General features: G+C 39.4%; 1 protein-coding gene across 2 annotated transcripts in view; it reads right to left on the bottom strand.

Moving 5' to 3' along the window:
* SPATS2L (spermatogenesis associated, serine-rich 2-like) overlaps positions 1–26,331 on the bottom strand; it is a 31,922-nt gene extending 5,591 nt beyond the window's left edge. The window contains exons 1-7 of one of the 2 annotated variants that reach the window (XM_010014758.1): positions 26,235–26,331; positions 22,534–22,583; positions 21,312–21,552; positions 16,607–16,801; positions 16,039–16,174; positions 3,480–3,538; positions 84–193 (exon numbers count right to left, since the gene is read on the bottom strand). In XM_010014758.1, the coding sequence (XP_010013060.1) occupies positions 84–193; positions 3,480–3,538; positions 16,039–16,174; positions 16,607–16,801; positions 21,312–21,552; positions 22,534–22,583; positions 26,235–26,241 (798 nt within the window). In that variant the 5' untranslated portion in view covers positions 26,242–26,331. The remainder of the gene's footprint in view (positions 1–83; positions 194–3,479; positions 3,539–16,038; positions 16,175–16,606; positions 16,802–21,311; positions 21,553–22,533; positions 22,584–26,234) is intronic. The other variant, XM_010014759.1, reaches the window with a different exon arrangement.
* Positions 26,332–26,566: the final 235 nt, after the last annotated feature.

The following is a 26,566-nucleotide window of genomic DNA, read 5'->3' as shown; positions in this document are numbered from 1 at the left end:
AGCAACAGCCTGGGCATGTCAACATGACAGCTCCTTCTTGGCATTTATGTGAAGAAATACCCAAGCAGAAGTCAATGCCTGACCTTAATTTCAGCCCTGAGTTCAGACAGTTGTGCTTCAGCCATCTGACTGGCTAGGTCTGTCAGTCTCTTCAGCTCCTCAGCTTTCTTCTGCCGAGCAGTCAGGATTTCCACTGCCAAATACCAAGAGTCAATAATTAATGCCAGGAAGGTGAAGTGCACTGTAATTCAGTACTCTTTGGGCATTAACACTGTACATCACATGTGAGATGAAAACACACATCTCTGACCTCTGACTTCAACTGGACTTCCAATATGCTGCTTGCACAGATTAAGTCAATCAGCATATTCGACTGAACTGCCTGATGGTAAAAAGAGAACTGGAAATGGGATAGTTCTCAGAAAATCAAAGTTAAACCAATCCTTCAATATTTAGACAAACAGGGCAGAGACATGTTGTTTTGAGTTTTCCAGTGCTTTATTTTTAAGCACGAGATCAAGGAGCCTTCCACAGAGACATGGAAAGAAGCATTACCTTGAGTCAACAGCCTGTCTCTGAAGACACGCTGTATTTATTTACATAGGGGCATTTCAGTTCCTCTGAAAAAAAAAAGTCTGTTCATATATAGCTGACTTTAAAATCACCTGCATTGCAATTTTGCTTTTAAGTACAGAATATACAGTTGCCATTTCTACAGCAAAGCAGTATTGCAAAGGCCAACAGCCTCTACTGCCTATCCTGTGTATTTTAGATAAGGAAAGGGTGAACAGTTATGTTCTTATAGGAAAAGATTACGAGCCACAAAGCAACAGTCAATTTACATGCAGTATAATATGACATTATAATTTTGGTGGAAAATTAAATATATGCAAACTCTATTACCTACACAGTGACTTAATGTAAAAGCAACAACTGATTAACTGGCTGCTGGGACCAGCACTTATGGCAGAGAGGAAAGACAGCATCTAAATGTAAAATAATAACAATCACAGTCTTTTGTCTAGAGCTTATGCCTACAGCCAGGGTGAGTGGTAATTGTTGCAAACTACCTTAGGACCACAGACTCTGTTACAGCTGTGGAGACTTTGGATTCTTTGCCTTCTAATGCTATTTCCAGAGCAGCCTTCGAAAGTCACCTAACTAGCTCATACTTTGTAATTCCATTTTTTTAGGTGAGAATTAATGATACCTCACGAAGAGTTTGTTTCTTAACCCAGTATCATTCATTTAATCACCTTCTTTTGAAAGTATCATAGAATCATAGAGTAGTTTGGGTTGGAAGGGACCTTCAGAGGTCACCTAGTCTTCTGCAATAAGCAGGAACATCGTCAACAAGATCAGGTTTCTCAGAACCACATCCACCCTGGCCTTGAACGTTTCCAGGGATGGGGCATCTATCACACTCTGGGCAGCCTGTGCCATTGTCTCACCAAGTGGCCCAGCAGGCACAGGGGGACAGAGCTGTGGCTGTACAGCTGTGTGGGAGCAACCAAACTATACAATAGTGAAGCATGTCACGCAGGGCAGGGAAGGCAGAATGTGGCTACAGCTCCTTTAGCCCTGTTGATAAATCTGTGCCTACATTATTACTTATGCTAACAACAGGTGTGTATCTATCTCTCTAGCTGATATTTTAATTTCATTTTGTGGAATACAGTCAATCTGAGAAACTTTCATCGGATTAAAAGAACAGTTTACTGTTAGCTGTTTTCCTCTGTTCAATCATTTTGCTTCATCGCATATCTTAGGCAATGCTAATATTGTTTCTCCCCAGGGTCAGCATCTTTGCTCAAGTGACTGCCCAAACCATATAATGTTATCTCATACTGGCACTTCTTTCCATGTGAGATGCCAGCCAAATACCCGTTTTCTAAAAAACCCTGAAATTATCATAGTTGGAATTTCCTAGCATTGACAGTAAGAATAAGATTACCCACTGTAAAACAGTCCTCCAGTGCAGCAAAGAGATGTGAAAATAAACAATAATGTGAAACTCAGTTAGCATATTACAGTCCTAAAACAACTTTTTGCCTAAAGTTCTGAAGGCACTTCTTAAGCCTACAAAATCTTGAGACAGCAGAAACTACACTGTTAAAGACAGGTACAGGGGCCATCCAGCGTCACATGTGGAGCTGGCATGAAAGCAGGACCTGCCATGTGCAAATGCAGCACTTCACATGCCTGTAAATAAGAATTAGGTTTACTTTCCACAAAAATTACTACTATACCTGGCCAAGATTAACAACGGGGCCCTAGGATACCATCAGCCCGGGTCAGTGGATTTCCAGAACATGTGTTTGTTCATGCAGTTAGGGAATAAATTCATGTCTGCTGGTATTGATGGGAATTTTACCACTGGTTTTCCTGGGAGTGAGTACATGCTCTGTAGCTGATACGGCTACCTGGTCTCTGCATGTAAACCTGCTGGTATATTTCCATCTACAACTCCTCCTGAGAATAACACTCAACTCTGAATCCACATCTATTTAATGTTAGTACTAGAACAGTTAGAATACGACATTCCAAACTGAAACTAATGGCAATCTCATACCTTTCAGCTTCCACAACTGAAAGATGCTTAGCTAGCAGTGGAGGATTTAGATTTTATTTTTAAATAAAAATTTAACTAGTATACATTTGTGAACTGAGCATTCTAAATGCAAATGAAACATTCAAGAATGTTACATGTATTTGTCACCCTCCTTGGAAGGACCTTAAATTCACAAATCAATAAAAGAATCGTATGTATACACAGCAGTGATATTTTCATCTGCCAGGCAAGGCATCATTTTAATAATACTTCAGTTAGTCTTCAGTTTCTTGCTTAGTACTCTCTATTGAAACACATCCCCTGGATTACTGGGCCATAAATACTGTATCTCAGATGGAGTATAAGCCAAATATTGTGGTATTCTGATACATGGCTCATCTTGCCTTTTCTTTTTTCTCCCCCACACCAGAATATATACATATATATCTTACCTGTGAAAAATCAGAGACAAGATGAAAGCCAAGAATCAGATCAACTGCCATAGATGATTAAGAAAACAGATTCCAGTAAACATGTGGGGTTTTTAATTTTTATTTGACATATGCTTGATCACTATCCCTTAAAGCTATGCAAGGCCACACAATGACCTATTCCCCTAGTAATTTCCAGTATTCAAACTCATATATCCAATATAAGCAAGCGAACAGTGGTTAAGAAATGGAAACAAAGTAATTAATAAACCATAGGAAAAAAACGAGCAGTCAGTAATAATAAATAATTTACATCTAACTTCAGATGACCCTTTGGTTTACCTCAATTTCATAATATTGAAATTTTGATGGACAATGCTCGTATGAAAGACACAGGAATGCTGCTAACCAAATTCACATACTGTGCAACTTTCTGCCAAACAAAACAAATGTTTCCAAGACTATTCCGAAAGTTCCCTGTGTATATTTTTACTTACTGGCTTCTTCTTTAACTTTATCAATTTCTGCCATTAATGACACTTCTTTGTCTACGATGCTAGAAAAGGAAAAAAAGAAAAAAACTCATAATTTAATCCATGCTTGAACTCCATCAATATCAAAAGATGTAACTACACAAAGTCTTCAGACCTTAGTTATGAGCAGTTTTAAAGTTAATACGACTTAACGGAAACTGAAGAAACAGCTAAGCAAACTGGCTACAAAAAGCAAGTGATCATTAGTGTATGCTGATTTACACAACCACCTCACTGACCTCTCCATGTGTCTGTGCTGATGTGGAAGTCACTTGGATTTACCTCTTCAGCAGTGCCTGGGCACAGCAGTCATCACATGACTAAACAGCTTGTTTCCAAATTAAGCTAGATATACTATTGCAGCCACCCAGGTTAATACATCTCAGCTCTCAAAACAATATTAAGAATAAAACAGAATGAGAGCTGTGTGGAAAGAAGTTCTTCTCTTCCTTAAATAGAGAGATTCTTGCAAAATACGACAGGGTAAACAAGAAAATTGTTTGTGATGCAAGTTAAGCATTAATGTATCTCCATAACAGATGTCAGTTTTCTTGGCCCCCCCATTCTCTCCAAGAGTGGGAAGGTGTGGTTCCACTTTTACCTGGCTTTCCCCAGGGTCTCATGTGCCTCTCCTTTCACAAATCTCGAGTATGCAATCACTGATAGTGCTTTTAAGCTGTCAAAGTGTTAAGTGATCAGGTGGGTCTACTGAGAGCAGACAGCAGGTCTGGTAAATTGTTCACATCATCAACCCAGAGATATCACTCAGTGAAATAGCACCACTGCAGAGTGCTGTGGTGTGCCGCTCCATTTTCCCCTCACTAGGTTATTCTTAGTCATGTTCGCATTTAATAAACACCACCAATGCTAATGTTTATGTTTGCATAAGTGAGTAAACTCAAGCAGCTGGGGGAATATTGCAAAAAATAGGTCAAACATCAGGAGCAAATGCTAGGCACACACTCAAGGGAAGAGTGGAGTTCTCAACCCTTTCACTGAAATCATCCTTAAACATAAGCTTTTGTACCCAGTGAAGACACTGAGTTGTATTTGAACTAGCTTTCATCAGAAGGAAGACGTTACAGAAAACTCAAGAACAAAACGTTTGTCCAGAATTCCCTTAGGAAGAAAGGGAGGATCCTACAGAGTTCAGTGGGCAGCAATCAAAGAGAGAAGACTTACAAGAGGAGAGAAGGACTGATGGGTTAACTAAACCAGTGAAAGATTAGGGAGCACACAGTGTGGGGAAGACACTGCAGACATATAGCTGACTTAACCAGAAGTTTACCAGCCAGGAAGTCAAGTGCCATGCAGCCTTCCTGGAAATCTTCTCAAAAATTAACCAAGCTCATAGAGGAGGTTTGCAGCAGAAGTTCTACAAAGTCCTACCCTTGGGCTTTACCAATCAACCACAACACTTAGAGGAGGAGAGGCTACTACCTTTACATTGCCTCCCAGTCGCCAACAAGAGGGACAGAAGCAGGCTGGCTGATGGCAAAGCGTGCAGCAATACAATTAAACTGAGCATAACACATTTTTTTGTTTCATATACAAGACTAAAAACATTGTTTTGAACTGCCAGATCAATTCAGCGTGACCTACACACCAGAGGAAATAAACCATCAGGGTTTTCTATGGTAGAGCAAATCGGTTAAGAGGCATACACTTACAATGAACGGACACGCTTGTTCCAGTTGGCCCTCAATATTCTCCAGGTATAAGCATTAAGCTTGGACTCCAAATAGGCAGGTGATGATTCCATCTTGCTAATCTAAATAGCAATAGCTTTTCAGAATTAATCTGTTTTCAGTTAGCTTTTGTAACTACATTGTGAAAAGTTTCTTGGCTTTCATAGCAGGTGGCTGAAATGAGTCTTTTAAGGTCTCACCTGTTTTCTACCCTCTACAAATACAAGATTTTAATGGCCTTTAGTACTTTCTCCTAAATTTAGAGAGTCTGCATGTTTTCTCTTTTGCTGTCTCTGTCACAAAAGCACCTCCCTACTGTACTACACAGGTTAGATAAACATAAACTTTTGGCTGGAAAAATATTTAAGCAACAAGTTCACAACAGCAGAGCTCATCAGCACTGTGTTTTGTCCCAGTTCATTCCACAACTGCTCTCTCCCCACTCCCACAACAGATCCTGGCTAAACTGCTTGGCCCATAACATCTTATTTTGATGCCGAATAAAAACACTTTTAACACGAGAATGAGAACGATGACACAGCAGCCCTGTATTTGTCATATTTTAAAGTCATATCTCATTTGTTACTAGACAGTTTTCCATTCCTAACGTTTTTGTGTGGTCACTGATGAACATTTCAGGAAAGTGGTTGGATGTTGTAGCAGTAGATGCCAGGACTCTGATGAATTTGAAGAACAAGCACCCTTGTAGATACAAACAAACACTGGGAAAACTGAAGAATAAAACAAGAGAAAGAGCATTTGTTGCCTTCGTCAACATGAGACTAGTTTCTTTAACAGACGGATCTTCATGGGGTTGCCCTTCCCTGAAGACCGTGCAGCTGTACTAACTTATACCAGCTGAAGAAATGGATTCTCTCTATCCCTTTCAATGAAAGGAAGGAAACATACTAATTCTCATCTGGAAGCATATAGTCACATTTCTCAGCCTGGAAATCAAGAATTACCATGTATCACAGAATAATGGCGTAAGTTAGTATTTCTTTAGAAATGTCATAGTCCAACCAGCACTGTTTCTTCTTAGTTTGCGTAAGGGTCAATAATTAAGGAAATGGAGTAGGAATCAATTTGATTCCTTTCTAGTCACATAAAGAACTTCAGTACAAAACTGACCAAACTCTTCATTAAGAACTTGGCAAAGTTAAAAACAAATGAAAGTAACAATGAAAGCTGGAAAACTGGATAAAAAAAAAAGGACAAAAGACAAAACAAATACAAAGAGAAAACTAAATGCTAACAGATAAAGGAGAAAGGACAAGAATACTATGGAAAAATCGACAGATCACATCTTGTCTCTTGCTCCTGTTAAGATCCCACTGTTCTCACTTGAAACTCAGCCACTTAAGCTGAACAGCTTCTTAATTCATGAGAAATTTAACTGGTTTTAATGTATTTTCTGGAATAATGCCCTACTCAGCCTCAATAGGATGATTACGATCGGACCACAGCGCTAGCATCATTGAGAACTGCTCGAAGCTTGGCTCAGCAATACCTCCCGGGAATGCATTTTCTTTCAATGCTTCTTAGTGTCCACTTGATACCAACATGTTACATTAAGCTCGTATGCTCCAGTCCACAGCCTGCAGCCACTGGTGTGCTGTGGAGAACTGGATACTGGATGCTATTGGAACTTTCTGCACTCATATATCACCAGATTTGGACTCCAGCAGAGCAAGGAACAGAGTGTATTTCAGATCTAAAGACACCTCAAGGAAAATATTCTGCTAATTCCTTCCTCTCTACTTACGCTGTTTCTCTTGGGTCTTGAATAGATGTTAGGAGCCAGGGTTAAAATCACAAAGATCCTTCTTTAGCTGAGGTTCTGGAGAGGTCATAGCACTGCCAATTTTCTCTGATTACTCCTAGCACTAACATCGTATCAGGCGTCAGCTACCCCTTCTCCTTCCCTACATCAGCACTTGAGTATATTCCACATACCATTTGAGACTCCTGTGACAACAGAGAACTTGGTTCCACCACTTCCTCCTCTGAATGTACCTGAGTCCATGCCCTCATCATCAATCTATAGGATCCCCTGCTGTACTACATTTGTCAGTTCTGCTACAGATGTTCAGTTTTTTATGACACATTTATAATACACACTGGAGCAAATGCTGGGACTCAAATCCCATCTCCCATTGACCAGGCTCAAGGACAGATCTGAATGAAGTGAGTCTTATAATGTGACTGATGGTCAAACCAAAACAGAGAAATACCTCTTTCTTTTCTGTTTGCCTTTGCCACACCCCTCTCTTCTGAAGGAACTGATTCTGTTCTTCTCTTACCCCTCACTTTTTAAGGATCAGGAATCAGGTACCAAGCTCAAGATATCAGCATTGTACCACTGGTCGTGGTAGGTATCTGTAGTTTGCAGCACAGGACTCAGTACTGTCTGATTTTAATACCCAGATGAAATTTTGAGGTGGGATTCAGGAAGGAGACAATTTTGTTGAAGGAACACGGCTAGGCAGAGAACACACAAACGGGGCCAGGAAACAGCCAGTGCTCATGCTGTAGAGATATGAGATGCAGCAGTAGAGATAGCAGTTCTTGCGGATTCATTTTGCTGAAGCGATTCTGAAGACAAGAATGTAGGTGTCCTGTTCCTGGTCAAATGGACAGTACTATTGCCTTGGACTCACACAGGCTGGCAGAATTCACACTATTATACAATGGTAAAAGAGCTGCAAATGCCAAGCTGCAGTGAGCTGCCGGCACAGCAATGACAGGGGTAAGTTACGTTCACAGCTGCCTCATTTCACAGTTTCATACTCAGAACAAATTCTGAATTTGTTCTGACAGTGGAAACAAATTAATCTTCCTCTAGTTTACTGCATGAAATTTAGTGCTTGCACAGTGAAAAAGAAAAGATATTTTCAGTCAGCTGCAATACCTCAAAATCCCACTAAAATGATTGAAGTTATTAGTGCCTTTTCAGAAAAGCTGCTTCAACTGCCAGGCTGGCTGATCTGTAGCTTACTGATGAGAATCACAAGGGTTCCAGATGACCAGAATCTTCTTTCCTTCTGCCTCTTCTAGGCATTATGATAAACCTATTGTGCCTGAAAAGATGGGGAAATAAAAAGACCAAGCTGACATGGAGGCACACATGCTGACACAAATCACAAAGGTAAGCCACAGCTGGATGGCACAGAGGTTACTGTTAAGAGTGTAATTCAAATGAGTCCTTTCAAAACCCTTTTAAACTCCCCAGAATGCCAATTTTCTCCTTGAGGTGTTTAATAAGCTTTGCTCTGCCCTGAACCAGCTTTGTGCATAGTTTGAAAATGAATGTTGGAGACTGAGGAAGACACAGTCAGCAGTCAGCTGTGGCATTCTGAACAACTACAGTAGAGCTTTTCATCTGGAAGGGGGAAAGAGCTGTTTTTTCGTGGTCATCCTCCAGGGTCTGTTTCAGCAGGTGAGACACCGGAACACTGAGGTACAATTCCAAGTCCTTTTTTCATTAGGGAGTGAGTTATCTGTGGGACACTGCCAGAATTTGCCAGCTTAGGCTTCAAAAATAAACAAACCCCCAAACAATGCACCATTCTCCAGCAACTTTTTCTGTTACTGGGCTCTATAACAGACCCCAGTAGCTCCTTAAAGCTGTGCTGGTTAACAACCTGCTGCCAAACTGTCACTGTCCCTGCTCTACGTGAGCTGAGATTACGTACAAATTCATGGGATAGTTCTGACAAGATCAGTGTTGGTCTTCAAGTATTATGCCTTATTTCCTGTACACATTTCCCTTCTAGCATGAAGGTGTTTGACCCATAGGTGGGGTGAAAAGATAGCTGATAAGAACCTCTAAACCCACTGTGTATTTCACAAAAAATCACCCACCTGAATCCAAAAGACCAGAACCGTCTCTATCAGACTTTCAGCACAAGGAACTAGAATGATGTGATGAGAATGTAAGTATAAAGCCCAACCACCTCTAATGGGTGACTACAAGTGTTATAGGGTTACTGAACAGCTGTGCTATACTGTAATTGGAGAAATGATACTTCAAGTTTTCCTTATATTAATAAACCTGTAGGAAAAGCAGTTGTAACATTACATATTTTGCAATGTCTCAGGAAATTATATTCTTCCACCATTAGCTCAACAGTACTTAAATGTTCATGGTGCTTCAAAGTAGTTATTTGATCACAGTATTAGCACACGCAGAATGTTTACACAGCAAACCAGATTACATGAATTTTCATTCTGACCACAAATACAGTCTGACAATAAGCAGACAAAAGACAGAATAAATCAATTTCACTGAAATCCTTCCCTCTGCAGTGTACCATCCGGTAGAAGTAAAAATACTGAAAGGCTTTCAGTTATTCAAGTTATTTTGTGTTATTCTTTATCTACCTTCACTAATACTGTTCTGTTTAGCAGCCAGCTAGCACAGTGGGGTCTGGTAAAGCCATCATAACTGAAGGTTTCTTTGCATTTTTAAGATCTCTTTACAAACAGAAATTTATTGCCTGATCATAAATACTTCCAAATTTTACCTATGTAGAAGTGAAAGCACCACTCTGAATTTGGCAGTTCTAACAACTGAGTACAAGTTACACCATGGCTCATTAGCATCCTGCACATTTTGACATAAATTTGTAAAAGAACTGATTTCCCATCTGAGTCTCAGTTCTGATATGACTACTGAAGTATCAGAATATCTTACTGGTTTTATGTATTTTAGCCTAAAAATCAAGAGGCCGAAGACTGTGGTCCTTGTTGTTGGGCTTCTGCTACAGAGGAGAGAGAACTTTCCCAAAAACACCCTGGAAACTGGCCACGGAGAAAGGAAGAGTCTGGCTCTTTGGTCTAACAGCTGTTGAAATTTTCTGAGATAGTTATTCCCTATATATATATATGTTTAATAAGTTAGATTTCTCCTTACTCTGACAACAATAAGATCGAAAAGGATATATTCACTTTACATCCACAATGACATGTACAAAAAGCAACAACCTACCTGCATGACCCCAAAAACCCACATGTGCTTGTGTTTTACTGAGGACTACAAACACCTAGGAATGACTGGGAGGGAAGAGGGAGACAAGAAGCCATGAAGTATGAACAACAGGCTAAGAAGCAGCGTAAGCCACCTCTGGATTTCACCTTTGTAATCTGTCTTCACAAGTTTAGTAAAAAATACACAGATAAAACAAGTATCTGTAAAAGACAAAGGAGCCAGAAAGGGGACATTATGTATCTCACTGAAACCTAACTCCTCCAATCTCACGAGCTCTGTCTGTTCTCTCCACTAATACACAGCAAGGGTAATCCCAAACTGCTGGAGGTCATGAGAAGAAAGCAAGCACAAGCCTCTCTCCCAGTGCTGCAGCTCTGCAGGCAGTAGCGAGCCTGAGGGCAGAGCTGTTACATCAGTCCTCCCAGACCCCCAGGCAGTAGAAGCAGTGTCCAGAGGCTTTGGTAAAAGCACTGGTGTTTGAAGGTACCTGAAAACCCACATGTGCTCAAGGAAACCTAAATGCCTGAGAGACCATTTTTGTCTTCTCTGCACTGGCAAGGTCATAGACTGGATTGCGTGAGTGACAGGCAAACAAGCATCAGAACAAACTGCAAGAGGATTTGAAAATCCATACTTCAGAAGCATAAGGACTACCACAGGTCAGTTGGCAGACAGACACAGACAGAAAGCTAGTAAGGACTGCCTGGAAACACAAAGAAAGAGCACAGGAACTCTGTTCAGTGTAAAGCAATACCACTCCTGGCCTTTCCAGCCATCTGCCCTTGCTCTATACTGCCACATCACTAACACAAACAGGCAGCTCTTCATCTGGTGCCACTGATTCTGGGCTCTGGGCAACAGGAAATCATCATCTTTCACAGTTTGCCAAGTAAGGGTCCCAGAAAAGGGATGACTGTGTTCACTCACTGCTCTGCAACTATGAGCCTGTGAGCACCGGCAACATTGCTCATCACCCAGCACTCAGTTAGTACAGACACAATTATGTTCTTTTAAATTACTTCTTCCCCCATTTTTCCTCTGCTTTGATTTTAACTTAGAAAGCAATAGAAAAACTGTTTTATCTTCCCAAAACACACATTACTTGCTTTCCAGTTGTTCCCTAAATGTATAAAAATACACATTAAAAAATATTATTATATAAAAATATAAAATATACATTAAAAGCTAATTTAAAATCGTTAGTATTACCAAACTCCATTTTCCCAGCATTATGTCAGAGGCAATTTTTTATCCAGCCTATGGTGGAGCTTTCAAGTGCTTTTTGTTCATTCAAAAAATCAACTGTGTTGGTTTTCATGCTCTTTATAAAGTGTACTAATGTGTTTGAGATGCAAAGAGTAGAGGAAGCTTGTCTGTGGTCCAGTTCTGTATGCAGTGTAATTAAACTTGGCCCTTACTATTTTCTGCAGACTATTTTCCATTTGTGGTTGGAAGCAGACTGTATGGGCAAGTGGCAGATGTTTCCTTTTAGTTCTCCATATGACTGTGTGGATGCCCAGTATGTGAAAATGATTTTCTGGCAAGAGGTGTTACGGGGAACTGTGGCTCCTTTTGTGCTCTACACATTTCACTCAGATTCCTGGGGCTCTCTTTTTACCCCAAAGACTTTTATTCAGTCTCTTGGTGGAAAAGTGAGAGCACAATTACATCACACGGGTTTTAACCTTGGCAACAAATGCTTTAAGTGCACTCTATGGAGAGGAGAGCTCATCTAGCTTTTCTGACCTTTTCCTGCAACTTAAGCACTATATGGATTTATTCTTTTTCTTGCCCTACACTACTATGAGACACAGCTATGCTCCACATGTTTTACATCCAAGCAATAAGTGGAGCAGCTTATGTTCGCACTCATACACAGGTATTCCTGAGAACTGTACACCAAACTGGGATGCAATGAGGAGAAATACTGGCGCAAGCAGCATTGTTAAAAGAATCTTTGTCGTAGCTTTCAGATGCACATCTGAGAAACAGTGCCCTTCAGCTTGCTCTGCCCTGTGCTCTCACAGCCTTGGGGAAAGCAATGTCATAGAAAGCCCCGCACAAGCAGGGGTGATGAAAGTGCCAGATCATACCAGAAGCACAATTCGCATCCCGCAGAGTGGGGCAAAGTGCCTTGTGTGGTCCAGCCCATGGCCTGTAAAATGCTCTGGTGACTTCTGACATGAGAAGCACTGTATAAAACCAAGTTGTTATCACTTGTTCTGAGCATGCAGAGAGTTACTCCAGTTGGAAAGAATTCCTGGGACACCCTTGAAAGTAAGCCCACTGCAGCATTATTCAATTAACATCTTCATGAGATTGTTTTTTGGCCTCATTTCATTAAAATGTTAAAACTGGATGCAAGCATTGTATTTTCTTTTCCAAGCATTTACAGGTGTCCACAACAGCATGCCTGCTCCATACCACTCCTATTTTAAATTGTGGGGCAGTGGTATGCACTGTTTTGGCAGACAGGTGACTTTTTAAATAGCAGCACAGTGCTGATTGAGAGTGTTCAGGCGTAACTTCCCTTCATCGGTTAGGACAAGCTGTGAAACACTGAGCAAGACAAGAGACACAGACTTCTACTGGTAACTATCACTCAAAAGTTTCTGCTGCTAAAAGGAAAAGTTCTTGTGAATTTTTCTGCTGAAGCTTTCAGGACATCTTAGGCCACATGTGCTGTTCATTTATCTCCATGATAATGGCTTCCTATACTATCTGGAGGTAGGAGGAAGATACATGATGTTATCTTTCCACTACTTCGTCCTTTCTGAGATTGGTAAAATCATTAAAAGATTAAAAAAGATTATTAGGAAGTCCAGAAGATTACTTCCTCCTCAAATGCAGTTTTGATTCTGATTTTGCAGTAAATGCAAAAAGAAGGATACAAAAAGGGTCTTTTATCCTACTGCCAAAGGAAGGAAAACAAAGAGCAACAACAGAAAGAAGTATGTGCTTCAGCATTCAGCTGTAATGCAAGATTAAAGCTTCTGACTTCATTTAGCTTCACTAAAACCTCTTGGGTGGTGACAGCTGTGTGTAACACGAACCGGTTAAGCTCCCATCTAGGTTACTGTATTCATCCCATTCAAGCATTCCTGGCAGTTCTGACCACAGACAGCACTTAGGTGCTATTGTATGTTTATCTGTTTTACACCTCAACTAGTCCACACTTCAGCAGCAACTGGAAGAACAACTTGCAAAAAGCTTTGGAATTACTATCACAAAGACAACTAGGTATCATTGTCATGCCCTTGCTTTTGGTTACTCCGTAGCATCCTGGGAGCAACAGTTCAGCTGTGGATTGGAACTAGATAAATTTTAAGGTCCCTTCCAACACAAACACTTCTATGGTTCTATAATTTTTCCCAGGATAAGCAAGCTAACTGGCACAGCAGAATTCCAATGCCCAAGGAGGGTGATAAATATGCAAGAGTTTGCATGCTCACTCAGTTACCCTATCCTCCTGCTACCACTAGTGATGCTTTGTTCAACTCTGAAGCAAGGAAACTGCCATGTAAATAACACAAACTAAACCTTTCAGCCAAGAAATATGATCTGTTGGCTGTACGAGGTCTGAAGCTGTATACAACACTGGCCCTGGTGATTTTTACTCAAATCCAGTTAATCTACAGCAGTTGGCAGCAACTTCTTATAAATGAGACAGTAAAGACAGCTCTTCCCATCTTTTTTGGCGTTTAAGCCACAAGGTCGTATAAAATATCTCAAACCTGTTTTTCATTTTAGCAAAGAAGGTGTTAAGTCATTCATTTTAGTATTAAAGCCAAATTTTCTCTTCATTCATTTGAAGAAAAATCTAAATATTAGGTTACGAGCTGCCAAAAGCAAAGTAGCCCACATTGAGATGTTCATAAACATGTCCTGACATTATATTGTCCTTGATGCAATATTATGTTACAATATTACATGCATGAAATTGCTTTGCAAGGACTGAATATTCAGATCTGTTACATTCTAGAGCTTCTGGCAGATTCCAATAATCTAGGCACTGAAGCTGGCAGGAGGAAAAAATTAAATGAAGAATGTTCAAGAGTTGTCTGGCTACTTTTCATCATTTAAAGTCTACTTCGACTTACAAGTTGTTCTGAGGTCATTCTATCTTTCCCCTATTAAACTCACCTATTAAATAACATATGACAGATTAGGAAATGCAACTTCAGTGTTTTTCAAGTTAACACATGAATAATGAAGAATTTCAGTTCTGAATTTACTAATATAGCACCTTCCCTTGCAGTCTTAGATTACAATAAGAGTTTTAAGCCTGTTCCATGCCCAGAGTGACTATCATTTAAAGACAGAATTGCCCGCGACTGCCTGCAAACAAGATTAGATATAAGGGACATTATATATTTTTCACACTGTTACAAAAAATATTATACCAAGAACTACACAGCAAATGAGACCAAACTATGAGTTTCCTCAGAGAAAAGGTCACAGCCTTCTTAACAGAAACCATGAATGTTTTGTAAGTTTTCTAAAACCATACAAAACCACCTTCGAGAACTACCATAAGAAGGTGCAGGGGATTGATGAATTTTACTTAACTTTTCTATAATTACAATTTAATTACTGCAGTTCAGTTTGTAAGCAACCATTGCTATACTGGTTTCAGAGCATTCCTGATAACAGCAGTTTAATACAACTGACAATCACAGCCCATGTTCATTGGAGTACAGGGACAGAAACAAAACTCTCTCTGCTAGACAGTTAGGTGCACCGCTGGCTCAGTGCAACAGAATCTCCCACAAAATCAGGTCAGTAGTGCCCTGACTTTCTGCCCATACAGTAGTGGAGCCCCAGTGGCACAGAAGTCACTTTAAATACATCACTGAAGACAGCAAATGCACCACTGAAGTCCAAAGTTAAACTTCTGCCAATACTACAGAACTTTTGTAAGACATGCTCATAAAAATACTGACAAATATTATGGATGAATTAAAGGTGAAAGGATTTTGTACTTTTCTGTGACTTGTAACAAAATCCTGTACCTTTTAATACGATTTCTTTGTTTACTGCAACGCTGTGTAAATACAAGGGTTTTATATAGCACCTATGCTTAACAAAAGGCCAAGTAAAATTCAAACCAGAAAATATTTTTTCTATGACAAGTATATGCAACACATACAGCTCGCTACTACAGCAATTATTTCCGCTACAAATTTTCGAAGGGCACAGACATATGTGCTGAGGATTAGCAATAACCAAAATTGTAACAGAAAAGAATTAGAAAAAAAGGAAGAGATAAAAGAATGAGGAAAAAGAATGAATTAGCGATAAGAACTGGAAATGAAGTGATGGATGGGGATAAAGAGAAAAATCAAATGGTGGGATAAGCAGCAAAGATGATGGGAAATGAACAGACAGTAAGTCTGTCTGCCAAAGAAGATAAGATCAAAGAAGTAGTATAGAAAGAAGAGATTTAAAGAAGGTAAAGAGACTGTAGAAAAGCCCACAGAAAGGATTTTTATAAAAGCTTTAGATCAGATATGCTGCCATTGAACTTGATACAGAACAATTGAGTCAAGATGGATCACTTGGGGGGGAAAGCCCCAAACAACATAGTGAGGTGAGTTTTTTTGTTTTTTTTTTTTCCCCAAAAAACTGTAGTTTTCTCCCCTTTTATGTATGTAAATATGCACTTACGCATATACTTCTTCTGGCTGGTGAGGAGTTACTTAATGGCACCACTTACTTTTTTTTGATGAAACCAAAATGCTGCAAACACACAGGGTGTAAGTGACCCCTCCCTACCAATGCCAGTGGCCTCATTAGCCCCTTTTCTCAGGTGATGCTGATGGATCTCTCCAGCTGATTTACCTACCAGCTGTGTAATTCTGCAAAAGCAGCTTTAATCTTCTTCACTGAAATATCCACTTCCTCTTTAATCATCATACGGTATCTGGTTAGAGAAACAGTGCAACGCTGCAAGTCTTTTACTGATTTTTCAATGTTTGGCCCTAAAACAGAAAACAAAAGTTGCACAGAAGTCAGAAATCTGTTCTTTGTTTTTCTAAATGAGGGAGCAGGAATAGTTCAACATGTTATTTGCCCAGATTAGGATGAAGTGGCTATCCTACTGAAGTCCATAAACCCAACTTTTCAATAGTCCTTCCATGGTGCTTTTCAGTTTCTAAACATGTTGCTCAAATTCATTCTCCAAAGCAAATAAGTGTTAAAACAGCACTATTAATTCAAATTATTTATTTTTAATTTCATTCACTATAAAGTTAAATAGACCATAAATTGTTCTGTTCATTTTTGTTATGCTGAGTATGGTTCTGCTCTCACTTTCCAACATACCTTTTCTTCACATATGTGCTTCCCTCCCCACCACAGAGGCCTCAATTGTCTGATTGTCTCAGCACACAGCAACCAGGGATCCAATTTACCTCTTTTTTTGACTGAATCGTCTGTCTTTGTTTCAAGCTGGGTTGTAGCATTAGATGATTTAACTGAGGAAGATTTTGACTTTGGCCTGACTAGGTTACACTGGAGTTGAACTGGTGCCTGAAGAGGCTCATGCTGTCCTACTCCATTAATAGTCTTTGGGTTTAATTCCGTGGATACTCTCTGGCGTTCTCGTTCTTTGTCTGCAAGAAAGCATTAAGGTAGAAAAAAAGGAGTTACAATATTAAGAAAGTGATGAAGCCGTATTGTTGAGTCTGAATTACTTTACACAATGGAAAAATCAAGTTGTTTTGTGGATTTTCCCCCCACCCTCCACTGGCAGGCATTCTATAGAACCTTGGAAAGCAATGACAATGACAGAACAGAAACAAAAAGTTTTGGTTATTAAACACTAATCTGAACACATCTATGTTTTAACAGTCTAAAAAGAAAAACGCATTAAGAAAAAAAAAAAAGTCTCTTCCATGCTGATTTGAAAAAATACCTCATAACATAGACAGCATAGAAATACAACCAATTGTAATCTTTCCCCAAACATTAGAGAACAGAACTAGAGAGGACGTCTGCTATGGAAAGCATGAGACTTTAATACTGGTATCTATCTGCATGTAGGTAGGTAGGTAGGTAGGTATGTATGTACATATCTACCTCACACAAAACAATTTTCACTATTTAATCAGCATTTTTGAAGCACCAATTAAACATTCCTATCTGAAATATTTACCTTGCCTGACTACAGTTTTCTATGAAAAACAGTTGCCAAGTGGGACCAAGTGGGAAATGAAACAATGCCAAAGACTATGCTCTTGGGTTCAATGACTTGAGAAGGCTAAAACAACAATGCCTGAGCCTGTTTGTTGCCAAAAGACAACCTGGTTTACTCTTTCCAAGACTCCAAAGGGATTCAAGGTATCAGCATCATGACAGAGGGCCAAGCAGCCAAAGAATGGCTATGAAAACTGACAGATAAGGCCACTGTCAGTTGAGATTGACCTTACTAAATAACTCCAAAAGATAGTTAGAAATAAGCAATCTATCACCTAAACTACAGAAAAAGGCCAGGCCTATTGTCCTCAAGATGAGACCTTTTGAAATTTGTTGTTATAGTACAAATTGTTATTTACTTCATTTAACTAGCAGCTTTGGTATTCTTGTCAAGACAAATGGCAAACTGACAGCTTCTTAAAGTCATCTAGAAGAATAGTTATACTCTAAAAACTTTTTAATCATCTTTTGTCTGCAACATATTTTGACAATTTCTTCCAAATGATACATGTGCTATTGCGAAACCCAGCAGCACAATGATCAGTAACACCTAGCAAACAATACCTTAGTATGCTGCTACTGAACTCTAACATTTGACTGAGGACAATCAACACAATTAAAAATAGATTGAGAAAGTCTGCATCAAATCCCTGAAGACTTGGACCAGCTAAGCAACATGTATAACAAAATCTGTCTCTCTCAAGTACTTGAAAGAGAAGTCAAACCTCTGGGTAATAATATCTACAAGTAAACTGTTGCAGAGTTCAGTAGGTGGTGGATTAGAACTTCAGCACTAGTCTAATGTGTGACCTCCCCTGTATTAGCCATCAAGCATTACCAGACCTGCCAGTAATGGCAGCAGCCCAAATAAACTTGCTTTGAAATCTGCTAAGCTGCTATCTTCAAATCAAGTGGTTTATCTTTTTGTAACAGCTTGCCATTTAACACCTTTTAAATAAAATGAACCTTGTGGCTTCTTTGGCTGAAAGAAGAAAAAAAAAATAAAAAAATCCCTTGAGATAAACAAGAAGTTCAAAGAATTCACTGAAAACTATCCTACATGAAAAACAATTTTATGAAGTAGGAAATAAATCAGTATTTGATTTGTATCTGGTTTTACCCAAGTGCCTGCAAAAATAACAGCATGGTAAGGCAGCATTAAATATCCTTCGAGCACATTTATGCCCCTTCTTTACATGGGCATGCACAGAAAGGGTGGCTCTAAGTCCTTCAGATCCTGCTTTGCCAAGGACAAGAAAGAGGGTTGGAGAGTTTGTTATGGTAATCATTTTGAAGTAATGTGGTTTATTGAAGGCCTTTTCCCCTTCAAAATACTGAGTAGAGCCCTTGAACAGACTCATAACTAAGTGGAACACTCCCCATCACGCTCCATGATGAGGCAGTTTGGCTATCTTGGCCTTGAATTCTGTGCTTCATTTTCTCTAGCAGGTCTTAACTCCCTGTAGGAAACCATGATACAAAAAAGCAACAACTAAGTACCTCTGAGAAAAAAAAAGATGGAATAATGGCAAGAAATAAGCAGATATGAAGTAAAGATAATAGCCACATGTTCTCCCCTGTCATTTTCTAGCATGGGACACATTATGGAGAAACACCAGATACACTGTATCTTCCCTTCTGGTCCCTGAAGTCCCTTCCAGGCAGCCAGGAATTTATAGCTTGGAAAGACTTAATCTCACAGACTGTGAGTTGGTATAAGCAAAGCTTCAATCTCATGTTCCTTATGGGGAGGAAAGAAGAGGGGCCTGTCAGCAGACATCTAACTATGATTGTTCTAAGCTGTGAGCTGTCTGAAGGTGATGGTGAAATGACTGCAGTAACATTAATTTGATAGGGAAGGAACCAAAACAAACAAGACAGACAAGGACAAAACAAAGGAGCTTACAACACAAAAGGAAGCAGTATGAAAACAGGGGCACCTTGAACTGACTTCAGCATTTCAAACTGCAAGTCTGTGTGACTTGCTCAGAAACCACAAGGGCTGAGCTGCCAGCCCCTGAGGGATTCTAATCACCCTTCTATTTAGTAGCATGCGCTTCAGCACAAATTTAGCAATATGTACATAGGTGGCTTTTGACCTTAAGAAAGAGCTGTTATACTGGCTGTAAAGACAAGGAATCTAGTGCAACTCGAAGTGAAGAAGCAGCTCTTTCCTTCTCTGTATTAAACAAATTGCCAGGAACTTATTTTACTATGCAAGGGAAACTTAAATAGAAAAGTTTAAGGTTTTCCTTTCTCTCCATCTCCTTTACTTTCTTTTCCACCTTTTTCTTTCATTTTTATCCCCCTCTCCCACTGTTTCTGAAACAGTGGCTACATGTAAAAGTTCATAAAAATTGTAAAGCTGTGGTAATAGCTCAGTTGTCACTTGTAAAAACAACGTAAAATTCTGTGAGACTTTTTGCTCTTGGTATGTAGAACTCTTCACTGTATCATGTCAAAGAGAAAAAAAAAAAGGACTCAATCCCAATGCCACAGAAAAAGATAACTAAAACCATGGCTATTCTTGCATTCAGGTATGTTACTCCCTAGAAAGCACTCCTTCCTCCCCATGCATGGACAGATTCAGTCTATATATCTTCATTCTTACATGTATCGTTTCAAAAACAGCAACTCCAAGAAGTTTGACATGGGAGCTTGACATAATATATGCTGATACTACAAATGTTTATGTCTTGCAGAGTAAGTGCCAAAACCGATTTAGTATTATGGAAATGCAGAATTTTCTGGTTTATGGCATATTCTATCCAAACCAAGTGGAAGTCTTTAGAACGGGTGGAAAGAGCATCTCTGATACTTTGTAAGGCACCAAATACTTCAGACAAAATTTCTTGGGAAACAGTTTGCCTTTTTGGCTGATACAGGTTGCAGAGTTTTCAACTCAGAGGCTGGCACCACCAAAATTATCTGGAAGCAGAGCAGCAGAGAACTCATTTCAGGACACTTACCCATTTGGCACATTCATTTAAAATGAGGCTTGAGAGCTGTGTTTGCAACATGGAAAAAGGGATTTCAAGTAAAGTTCTTATAACGCAGTTCTTATTATTCTTACATACTGCTTAAAACACAGGAAGAAAATACTAGCAGCAGCAACAGTCTAGGGCTGTCAGAAGTTTGAAATATGAAGAGCTGAAAAATCATTGCCAGTAGTGACAGCAATTAAATATGAGCTTTACAAAAGGATACTTGAAGGCGAAAGCCTTCACAGAGTTTCTTCCCCAGAGGAGAAAGTTTGTTGTCATTGATGTTGCTATAACCGTAACTCCATATATATACTACAACCCAGTAGGGAAAAGCTTTCTGCATTACTGTCCCCCTCAGTTCTAGAATCAGTACCTAGACCCTAGCAGAAACATGCATGTACTAAGAGGCTATCAGACTGCCTTTCCTCAACACAAAGGCCCTTCCCCGTCAGAGAAAGCCAGTGGAGATCTACTGCCACTAGCCTATTCGGGGAACAAGAACAAGTGGACTAGTCTGAACTAGGTAATAAAGAAATCCTGTGATATGCCTCGAGCTCATACTACTCTGATACCTTTGCTCCAGTTAAGGAGACATTTTATACTCAAGCCATTTTCTAACCCTGCATTCTTGTATGTTTATATCTGTAATATTCTGTATCAGCTGGGCTTTTGATTATATTTTTGATCATTTTGTCTCTAGGAAAAAAAAAAAAATAAAAAGACATTTTGCAAGGGAACATACTGCAAGGTGAATTTTGCCCAGACATAGATATACTTGTATGACTTTAATAGCTAGTTGCATGATTTTATATAAACAGCTCCCTCCAATTTACTTATTTATTATATTCTGCTTCATGGCAATATAAATACCATGTTCTTTATGTAAACGGGGGCTTACTACTGCCAGTTAAAGGTGCCTTGTGCCAGATGAACTGACCTGTGATTTCTGGACAGACCAGCGCTGACTCCACAAATCCTGAGCCTTTGTTCTCAAGAGAAGCACCTTCCCGTTTCTGACTGGCAGAACCCCTGCAAGAGTTGTCCTTGGAGCATCCATTCAGATGGCAGTCATATATTCCCTGGGGCTCATGAGATGCCTTCTCAGGTCCACCATTCTTGGTTTTAGGATCTTTATTGCCTTGGTGCTGTTTAAATTTGCTTCTTTTTCTCCTATTGTTCTAAATGGAGAAATATTGCAAGAACAGAGACATCACTCAGTGCAACTCAAACTCAAAATACAATCAGTAAAATGCCCGTGTTTTTAAAATGGTATACAAGTGACATCAGACTAATGCAATTTACAGGATGTGCTGTGCTATACAAACACAGCGCATCTGTTCAGCCAAACATCTGAACTGTTTCAAATAAAACCTGAGGCCCCAAACTGGTTTTCTCTTTCCTTCCACACAAAATACTTGCATTGCAAATGATAATAAAACCTCTGCTAAGAAGCTGCTCAAAATGTTTGTGGTTACTAAGGACAAGCAGTTCTTAACCATCCAAGGAACATCCACACAGCAACACAGACAAAAGCTTAAGGCATCATTCTGATCATGTAGAAAGCGATCACAGAGGACCCAGGTTGGCCACTGCTACTGTACCTCTCTCAACCTTAAAAAGGAGCCTCCATGACACTGACTCACAGGGCAGCCCCTGGTACAGCTCTGGCTTGGAGATACACATTCATCAAGATCATATCCCAAATATATACTCGAAGTATCTGACTTGATGGTGTCACTAATGCATGACTCCTAATGGATGACTCCTATGCTTATGTTATTTTTACACTTGTCAGCAAAATCTCCAGCACTGTAACTAGCTGTGATTATCTACAATACAATTGCTTATTAAAAGTGTTTCTGAACATGGGCTGTTTTAGGATTCATTCTGTACTTGTCCAGGGTCTGGCTCCCACACGCACGCATACACACGTGCTATCCCAGAAATTCTCTCAGAGCACTGGGCTGGAGAGACAACAAATGAACATGATTAGAAATAATACACACATTTGCTTTCAAGTATTCTGACTACAGGTGTGAATGAAGTCACCTATGTTAGCAAAGGCAGACAGAGCACTGGCCAAAATAAAAGCATTACATTCAACTACAGATAGCTGAAAAATAGTCTGAATGCTTTTATTTGCAAGAGCAAGTTCTTACCTTCTTTTTCCCTGTCATGTTCCATTCCTTTAGAACCTGAGCTGCGCTGCCTAGAGAAAGGGAAGATCAAACATCTCAAGAAAAGTTTAGCTATGAAAAAGAACAAGTGTGTTCAAGAGCAATTTCTACTCTCCTAACCTGGGCAGCATTTGCATTTGTTGTTGTGGACTTGCTTATGTAAGGAGAACAAACTGGGTACTGCTGCCTTTCTCATTTTCAATTACCATTTCATTTGATTACGCTACGCACAGTGGATGGGCTATCTGGCACTACCGTCTTTCATGACCTTCATTCCACACAGTGACTAAGTGGGTGTCAAAGCACTAGCATATGGCCTAGAAAAAAATCAACACTCAAATCTCTTGCCTGAAAAAGGGAAGTATCTCAGCATGCTAGTATAAATACTGGGTAAAATATACAGTCCCCCCCGACCCTCGAGCTTCCCAAAGTTTTAAAATCTTCTGGCATTTTTATCACATAGCTCTTAAGTGTTATCTGTCATATTCAGAAGACACAAGAACATAAAAATGAATTTTGACAAGTGATTACAATTTTGTATACTTGAAATTCTGTCTGTCAGCCCTAAGGAGTTGGTTAGAGAAATTTATGTAACAAAGCAATCAGAGCCTTGTTTTCGACAAGTGCTAGCTGCCATGCTAGAAGAAAACTCTTCTGCTAACGTCATTATTTTGTTCTCCTGGACCCTAAAGCTGAGAACAGATGCTCATGGTAAGCATGCAGTTTGAATCATTATTTAAACTACTGTGGCAGTATCTGCCACAATAATCCTTTTAATCACCACCAGGTTAAAGGTCTCCTGCTCGAGGAATCATTTTATTATCACTGCATAATTCTAGCAAATATTTATTATCCTTTCCAAATGGGTCTCATACTCAGCCATTCTTCTCACTGATTTCAGTGAACTCTTGACAATATTAGCATTAAGAAATAATCCTGTTTTCAGACAACCATGAGTCATCAAGTTGTATTCAGCCAAAGATGTGAGATTTTCACATGTATCAAAATAATTTTTCTATCACAATAATACAGATCCAAAATTATCTGGCAAGTCTACCATGCACATTAGAAGAGAGTACGTTTTGCTAGCAGCGCTAAGCCTGATTTGTTAAACTGTGAAAAAAACACGTATGGAATTTAGGGTAAATTTAGATCAGGTATTGGTGGACAAAAGTCTTCCCTATGAGGGTGGTGATACACTGGCACAGGTTGCCCAGAGAAGCTGTGGCTGCCACATCCCTGGCAGTGTTCAAGACCAGGTTGGACACAGGGGCTTGGAGCAACCTGGTCTAGTGGAAGGTGTCTCCGCCTGTGGCAGAGGGGTTGGAACTGGGTGGTCTTTAAGGTCCCTTCCAACCCAAACTATTCTATGATTCTATGAACCCATCAAACCTATATTTTGTTTCCATGACAATGCAGACCGAAGCCTAAGAAAATTTATGTGTGTAACTGCACATATAACTATATCTAGTTACACAGATACATACTTATGTACATATAAATACAATCTCCTCTCCTAAAGGTATGCTGTCTTTTGATAGACACCATGTTTCACTACGAAGAAACAAACCCAGACACCTGCTGCCCATTTCACTCTGTGCTGCTGAAAATACGTGATTTTACTTGACAACTTTGTTAACTGTTTTCACAGTATTGTCCAACACTCTTTTCATGTTGGCTGCTGTTGTCTTAGCTTTGCTTCCCTCAGATTCCCTGCAAAAACTATGCCGGATGAGGGTTATTTTAGGGATTCACCCAACTAACCCTAGTTTCTTCCTGTTGGAAATGCACTAACTGTGCAAGTCCCAAAGTCCTCATTTCTACACACCAGTATATTTTCTTGACTACATCTACAAAGCAGCTGAACATCCCTTCTGATTATGCTGAAGTAGGTAAAAACTAACACTGCAAATAAAAAATTTGAACCACTGTTTTATTTAACTCAAATCCAAATATAGAAGTAAATTTATAACAGAGACATCACCTCTATGCCACTCCAGATATGAAGCAACATAGGAGCTTATCTCAGGAAATTAAATTCGAACATTTCTCGATTCAGCAATGCAGCACCTCTGAGAGAAGCACTGAATGGAGGTGCTCAGCCTTTTCACTCGGCATGGCTGTCCCCTTGTTTTTCACTGCATGTGGCAATGCATTCTCTCCAATTGTGGTATTTCAGTCTTAGCAATTTTTTTCATTCATGTGCAGAGGCACTTAAAGTGCTAGAGTCATTCTATCCACAGTGGTAGCTGCAAGGACACAACCTTTCTCATGCCATTTCCACACAGTAACAAATATTGTCTGTTTTCAAATGCTTGCTTGCAAAGACTTCTGAACTCAAGGCACAGCGATCATAAACTGGTGAAGCTCAAAGATCATTTGAACTCAGGTTACAACAGCTTGCTTTTTTCCAAGACTCTGTTGCATTCTTGCACTTGCTTTTGCCCTACTTCTTTCATGTAGCAGATGACAACACGTGGCTATGAAAGCACTTCCCCTTTGAAAGGGTCACTGGAAACATTTCAAGTGAGCAGTGGTAACTTAAGACAAAATAAATTGCATGAAAGGAACTTAGTGAATGACTAGGGAGCAACCCCGACACTACTTTTCCCAAGCCATGTATTACAGGAAAACACAATTATTGTTTCTTGATGCATCACATTTTCCTTTCTGTGTGTGTGAACAAACAAGCTCCTCTTTCCAGCAGAATGTGACTGATGCATATACTTGAATCGAGAGGCATCATACCCATGTGATGAAAGAATTCTGATGTATTTATACATAGTCAGGTTTGTTTGCATTTGCTTTTTGCATAATGGTAAGTAATTCCTACTACATCATGATGTTTTTTGGCTGATACTTTTTAACAAATTAACCCAAACCAAACTCAAAACTATTCTCAAGTAAAATAGATATGGAGTAAGCGAACTTGAGATGGCACATTAACACTATGAGGCATTTTTTAAGATATGTGGGGCTTTTAAAACCACTGAACTTCTGGTATCTTTTAGGCAGCCCCAAGCTACACAGATTTTGAGAGGATCTGCTCCTGATACGTTGTTATTTCTGCAAAGGGATTCCCACAGTCTTTGGTGAAAGTTCAAAATACATGCTATTATATATTTATTAGAAGTGTTATTTAAACATAAGTGACCTTTCATTAGAGATGGTCTCACAATGCAAAATACAAACAGATCCAGATTTAGAATGGCTCGAACTTTCAATGGAGTCTTGGTTCAGACACTATAAATGTCAAGGATATTTGCAAAATCCAGATTGAGGTTTGAATGTCAATGTATGCATCAAGTTCAGGGGTTTAGAGGTCTGGTTATCTGCCTCAGAACTATCCCAACTTCTTATTAGTTACTGTGTCTTCAACAGTGAATCATATTCTGACATACTCGCTTTAAAAAGCATTAACTTTAATGCAGAATAAAAAAGGCCTGCAACAAGAATGGCACCAAAAAATGGCAAAGTTAGGTAGAACAAATAAACAGCCAGGTCAAACTCATACTGTGAAGAACTAAAGATGCAGACATAAGGATCAATTGTAACAAATGAGCTTTCCAAGTATCATAATCATCTGTTTTATGAGAACAATTTTTAAGCCACTAAAGACAATGAATACTTCAGCATGCAATTGAATTCCTCATGCCTTAGTGAAAAAGGTACACTGTACTTACCATCCATGAAAGCTTGAACAGCCTTGTCCACATTGTTATCAAACTGCTGCAACACCAGAACTATCTCATTATTGCTTTTGTTTGGAACAACTGATCGGATTGCATTTATCTGGAAGGAAAAAACAAGAATACAACAACACGTGGGTTTATCATACTCCTTTAGACAGCAAGGTACCTCTGTGCCAAGAGACGTTTATATAAATGCATGTTATACATGACATGCTGACAGGTACACAACAATGTATCTGTGTGAAACAATACCCATCCTCTGCTTAACTGACCCATGCAAATAATGAAAACAATTTCTTCAAGAGACCAAATCACAGAACTGG

Source organism: Nestor notabilis, unplaced genomic scaffold (assembly GCF_000696875.1).
Source record: "Nestor notabilis isolate BGI_N333 unplaced genomic scaffold, ASM69687v1 scaffold13915, whole genome shotgun sequence".
In the NCBI taxonomy this organism is placed as follows: Eukaryota; Metazoa; Chordata; class Aves; order Psittaciformes; family Psittacidae; genus Nestor; species Nestor notabilis.
Note: the sequence above shows the minus strand (reverse complement) of the source record. Positions and strands in the feature narration are given on the sequence as shown.